A 6205-nucleotide genomic window follows, 5' to 3' on the forward strand; every position below is an offset into this window, starting at 1 on the left:
TATTTTGAATTCTGTGTAGATTACACATGTTCACCACACAAAAACTAATTATAGTCCGACCACTCACATGTGAACCTAGTCACCCCGTTTGCCCTCCCCCCTACCCCCATGGTAACCACCAATCCATTCTCTGTTGCTATGTGTTTGTTTGTTGTTGTTTTAACTTCTACATATGAGTGAGATCATATGGTAATTGCCTTTCTCCCTCTGACTTATTTCACTCAGCATAATACCCTCAAGGACCATCCATGTTGTCACAAATGGCCAGATTTCATCATTTATTATGGCTGAATAGTATTCCATCATGTATGTATAGCACATCTTCTTTATCCGTTTGTCCCGTGATGGGCACCTATGTTGCTTCCAAGAGTTGGCTATTGTGTATAGTGCTGCAATGAACATAGGGGTGCATGTAACTATATGCCTTTGTGTTTTAAGTTATTTGGATAAATACCCAGCATTGGGATACCTTGCTCATATGGTAGATCTATTCTTAGTTTTCTGAGGACACTCCATCCTGCTTACCATAGTGGCTGCACCAGCTTGCACTCCCACCAGTAGTGTACAAGGGTCCCTTCTCTCCACATTCTTTCCAACACTTGTCATTTCCTGTCTTGTTAATTCTATCCATTCTGACTGGAGTGAGTTGATACCTCATTGTAGTTTTGATTTGCATTTCCCTGATAGCTAATGATGTTGATCATCTTTTCATATACCTGTTTGCCATCCGTATATCTTCTTTGGAGAAATCTCTGTTCTGATCTTTTGCCCATTTTTTAACTGGGTTGTTGGGTTTTTTGTTGCTGAGCTGTATGAGTTCTTTTTATATTTTGGATATTAACCCCTTATCTGATATATGGTTTGCAAATATCTTCTCCCAATTATTAGGTTGTCTTTTTGCTTTGTTGATTGTTTCCTTTGCTGTGCCATATATGACAAACTCACAGCAAATATCATTCTCCATGGAGAAAAATTGAAAGCTATCCCTTTAAGAACAGGAACCAGACAAGGATGCTGACTGTCACCACTCTTTTTAACATAGTATTGGAAGTCCTAGCCAGAGCAATCAGGGAAGAAAAATAAATAAAAGGGATCCAGATTGGAAAAGAAGAAGTGAAACAGTCACTCTTTGCAGATGACATGATTTTCTACCTAGAAAACCCTAAAGAATCCACTAAGAAATTTTTAGGAAGGATAAAAGAATACAGTCAAGTCAAGGGATACAAAATCAAGTTACAAAATTAGGGTATATTTCTATACACTAACAACAAAGTAGAAGAATGAGAAATTAAATATGCAATCCCATTTATAATTGCAACAAAAAGAATAAAATACCAAGGAATAAACTTAGCCAAAGAGGTGAAAGATCTATACACCAAAAACTATAAAACATTGTTGAAAGAAATTGAAAAAGACGCAAAGGAATGGAAAGATACTCCATGCTCTTGGATTTGAAGAATTAACATCGTTAAAATGTCCATACTTCCTAAAGCAATACACAGATTCAATGCAATCCCTATCAACGTTTCAATGTTTTTCACAGAAATAGAACAAATATTCCTAAAATTTATATGGAACAACAAAACACCCCGAATAGCCAAAGGATTCCTGAGAAAAAACAACAAAGCTGGAGGTATCCCACTCCCTGATTTCAAATTATACTCCAAAGCCATAGTAACCAAAACAGCATGGTACTGGCACAAAAACAGACACGGATCAATGGAACAAAATCTAGAGCCCAGAAATAAACCCACACATTTATGGACAGCTAATATTCAATAAGGGAGCCAAGAGCATATGATGGAGAAAGAAGAATCTCTTCAATAAGTGGTGTTGGAAAAACTGGACAGCCACGTGCAAAAGAATGAAAGTAGACCATTCCCTTACACCATGCACAAAAATCAACTCAAAATGGATGAAAGACTTGCATGTAAGACCCAAAACCATGAAACTTCTAGAAGAAAACATAGGCAGTTTGCTCTTTGACATTGGTCTTAGCAGCGTATTTTCAAGTACCATGTCTGACCAGGCAAGTTAAACAAAAGAAAAAATGAACAAATGGGCCAGTTTTTTAATGTCTCTGATTTTCCTCTCTTCTGTAAAAGTGGGGTGTATTGCGTGTATTACACTGAATGACCTACAGGACACAAGAAAGCTCTGCAAATTCTAAAAGCCTATGTCATTGTAGGTTTTCCTCATTGTTATTAATGACATTTGATGCCTAACAGATGAACTGCTGTCTTTGTTTTAGAATTTCCAATGAAATGGGTCTGAGAAATTTCTACTTGTGGAGAGACATATTTGTCTGGATATTATTCACCTATTTGTAAATTTCTTCTAACAAAACAGTGACTCTACTGGAAAACAAAATGAAACATCAACAACAAAACAAAACCCAGAATACACAAACATAGTAGCCATCAACGTCTGAGTTCATCCAAAACCCAGTCCAGAGACAGGGCAGAGATTTGATTTCCTTACCGTAGCATCTTCCCCAGCACAGTAATTGAGGATGCGGTGGCCACCTGGATGCCTGTTGGCCCAGCCAGTAACATTGTAGACCTTGCGACTGATCACTATCCACTGTTCAGCCTTCTGATTGTGTTTCTGTATCTCCTGCCAGCTGTACCTGTTGAGGATTTGTCTGAGCTTCTCACAACAGTCCCCATTTGCCTCTTGGTTCATAGAAGCCTCGGCTTTCTCATTTGCCTCTGGTTTCAAGTTCCCCTGATGCTTCTCACCTAGATAGGGCTGTCTCTTTCCTACAAGACTCCCACTGCCCTCATGTTTTTCTTCAAACTTCATCATCATTGAACCCTTGGGATTTCTGGGTTGACTCTCAAAACATCTACTCCTAACCTCTGATTGTATCATTAAAATGACCTTTTTCTCTCCTTTCATTCAATTGAAGTATGATACCTACTCAGAAAATGTTTTAGCTTAGTTGTCTCCTGATGCACCCAAGAGGGAACAACTTCCTAGCCTGTAACTTTCTGTCTCTCCTGAGTCTATTCTTCCCTGATGGAGTCTGAACCATCTTCCCTCCTGGGAGGTAGGACTTGTCTCTCTTCACTTCTCTCCCTTGGTGCTCCTCTCTTACTAACATGCTCCTGCATCATTAAATATCTCTTAGGATAGAGTTGGGGCCAATGGCAGTTGGACTGAATGTTGTGGAGTGTCACATGACTCCCCTGCTCTGTCTCATGCTGGGTTGGACTCACCACTCTCTGACCTGCCAGTGAATGAAGACATTCAGATTTGTTAATTCAACATGTGTGAGTTTACCAAAAGACAACATCAACAATACACTACTTTATCTATTTTGTTTCCCTTTCAAAGCCCACTAAATTGTCAGTATGCCTAAAGTTAATAGCAACTGACATTTTCTAGAACACATGATGATTTACTCAGCCCCTGTGGCATGCTTTATCTGATTTAATTCTCACATTGATCTTTTCAGGAAAGTGCTACTAGTGCGCCATATTCCAGGTGAGAAAACTAAGGCCTAAGATCTAAGGTAACTGTCAGAGTCACTCGGTCAATGAGAAGAACACTGGTGCATGAATTCACATTTTCTGATTCCAAATCCCAACTCTTTAAACTCTGTGCAGGAAACCTAAGCTCTAGAGATTTCCCTATGTCTAGAACTTGACTGAGTCATTTACAAAGGAGACAGAAGGAGACATTCCATGGTGGTTGGGGATGGGGTAGGGATGGAGGGAAAGGCCTTAATTTTAAGGAAAGAAGCAGCATGAAATAATAGAAAAAGTCCATTCTAGTATTTGGGAATCAGTGGCAAGGGTTTCAGCAAGTAACTCAGGCCAAGATTTATGTACTAAGGGTTTTATTCCAGTGCTATGTATGATTGCTAAAAATCAGAAACTACCTACATGTCTAACAATAAGGAAGAAGGCTGATTTATTTTAGATAGATAGATTGATAGACAGATTATTATATAGATATCAAAAATAAAGCTTTATAGAATTTATAATGGCATGGAATCATGTTTGCAATATAACATGTGAAAAAAATCTGCTGGTAATCTTCTATGTAAAGTGTATGATTGGAAGGGAAAACACCAAAGTGTCAGCATTAATTCTCTTTGGATTATAGTATTATTGAAGTTTTTTCTTCATTATTCTTTATGATATGTCCCAAATTTTCTACAAGTAAACATATATTATTTTATAATTTGAGAAAATCAAGTTTTCTTTTTGGAAAAATAAAGTACAGTACCAAAGAAAGAAAGGAAAAGCATGGATTTTGGATCTAGATCTGTCTGGGTTCCTATTTCAGTTCTACTGCTTATTAACTGTAGAACATCATGCAAATTGCCTTTCTTCTTTGGGCTTTAGTTTTCCCATCTATAAAATGAAAGATCAAGCACAATTTTCAGGATTACAGTAAATTAACATAAGTGGTTGGTATTTACACAAAAACCCTCAGTAGTTTCCAGGATTTTTGTATGGGAGTCTCACAAATCCAAGATATATACATTTGGTACATTTGGTGGTTTAAATGCATAAATTCAGGATAGAACCAGAATTTCAGTGTAAGTGAAGTTTGAGAACAACAATCTGGTTTGAATTTTGTTGTGGGCATGTAAAATGTTTATCCATAGGAGTTGGCTGGCACCTTATGTAATCATGAGATAATGTCATTTTGTCATATCACACAATGCTGATTCACTGGTGTGTGCATGTGTTGAGGGAGATAGCTGAAGACCTACACATGCCTCCACTGGCGTTACCATTGGCAGCACTTGGTGCGTAGCAGGGGCTGGGTAATTACTATTTTTCTGTCTGTGCCTGCCTGGACACCAAGTAGACAATAATGATAGCTACCCATTCCTTTAAAACATCCTTACTTTTGTTATTTTGGAGGCAGGGAGGCTGTTTACAATGCTGGAAACAACATAAACTTTGGAGCCAGAAATATCCAAGCTGGGTATTCTTGCATTGGATTCTCATTATCCTTGCACCTCAGCTTTCTTATTATATAAAAAAAGATGAATAAAAACTATACTCATAAGTTTGTAGAGATGATTAAATAATGTTATATATGGCGAGAATCTAGGCTAGGCCCAAATACCCAGAGGTACTCAGTAGATGTGGCAGCTGCTGTTATTATTATTTTATATGTTTCCAGTTTTGCTCAAGAAGATGGGTGCCTGGCCCTGTTAGTTATTCTCTCAGCTCCCTGGGCTTCACTTCATTTTGTTTATTTGTTTTTTTGTAAACGTCATTTAAAAGACCGTTGTTATCAAGGCCCAGGTGCCTTATCATTTCAACAAAGTTTATTTGAAATACATCCCAATGAGTTAGTGGTTCTTTGACTTTGAAGCATCTCATGGTTTCATTGCAGACATTCAGGAAGGACTGCTTTAGTCACAGAGGCTCGAAGCACTCGGTCTCCTGACAGCTGGTGATTGATTGACCCTGGCCTTCCCATGAGCAGGATTTAAGGGGGGCAGCATAGCCTCATATTCTTACAGCCTCTTCAAAATCACTTACTCTTGTGCTTTCAGCTACTGTGTTGTCTCATGAAGAGAATGGAGAAATGGAGACCTAATCCTGAAAAAGAAAACCTGAATACCCAAGATTATTTTCTGTTCAACTTGTCAAGGAAGATAGGAGAATGGTTAGAGGATAGAGCAATAAATTAAATTATCAGGTCCTGGAGGGTCACAATTTTGCCTGATTGGTTTGTCACTGTATTTGTAGAGTCTGGCCTAGGATTAGATTCTCAGTAAATATTTATTGAATAACTGAATACATGCATGAATGAGTGGCCAAAGTTCTGGGACTGAGTTTCAGGTTTGCCAGTGACCTTTAGCTGGTTGCTCAGGTACTTCATTTGTAGCAAGAAAGAGTGGCTGTTATTGAAAACAAACTATCAAGTATTGGAAAGGCTGTGGACAAAAGGGGACCCTCATACAATGCTGGTGGGAATGCAAACAGGTGCAGCCACTGTGGAAAACAGCATGGAGATTTCTCAAAAAACTGAACATAGGAAACCCATATGGTCCAGCTCTTCTACTTCTGGGTATTTATTCTAAGAACATGAGAACACTAATTCAAACAGATATATGCACCATCTATTCATTGGAGCATTATTCACAAACAGTATCTCCTGGATTAGACACTCAGGATGACAGATATATTCAGCTAAAATTTATGAAGTTTCTACTCTTGGCTATGTCTTT

At 38.2% G+C, this 6205-nt stretch overlaps 1 protein-coding gene across 3 annotated transcripts in view; it reads right to left on the bottom strand.

Moving 5' to 3' along the window:
* LOC124232176 (uncharacterized) overlaps nucleotides 1–3078 on the bottom strand; it is a 45239-nt gene extending 42161 nt beyond the window's left edge. For 2 of the 3 annotated variants that reach the window (XR_006886788.1, XM_046649134.1), the window contains exon 1: nucleotides 2482–3078. Coding sequence is in view for 1 of the 3 variants with exons in the window: in XM_046649134.1 (XP_046505090.1) it covers nucleotides 2482–2901 (420 nt within the window). In the remaining 2 variants the exon portion in view is untranslated. The remainder of the gene's footprint in view (nucleotides 1–2481) is intronic. The other variant, XR_006886789.1, reaches the window with a different exon arrangement.
* Between the last annotated feature and the right edge of the window lie 3127 nt (nucleotides 3079–6205).

The sequence above is a fragment of the Equus quagga genome, unplaced genomic scaffold, assembly GCF_021613505.1.
Source record: "Equus quagga isolate Etosha38 unplaced genomic scaffold, UCLA_HA_Equagga_1.0 HiC_scaffold_308_RagTag, whole genome shotgun sequence".
Lineage (NCBI taxonomy): Eukaryota > Metazoa > Chordata > Mammalia > Perissodactyla > Equidae > Equus > Equus quagga.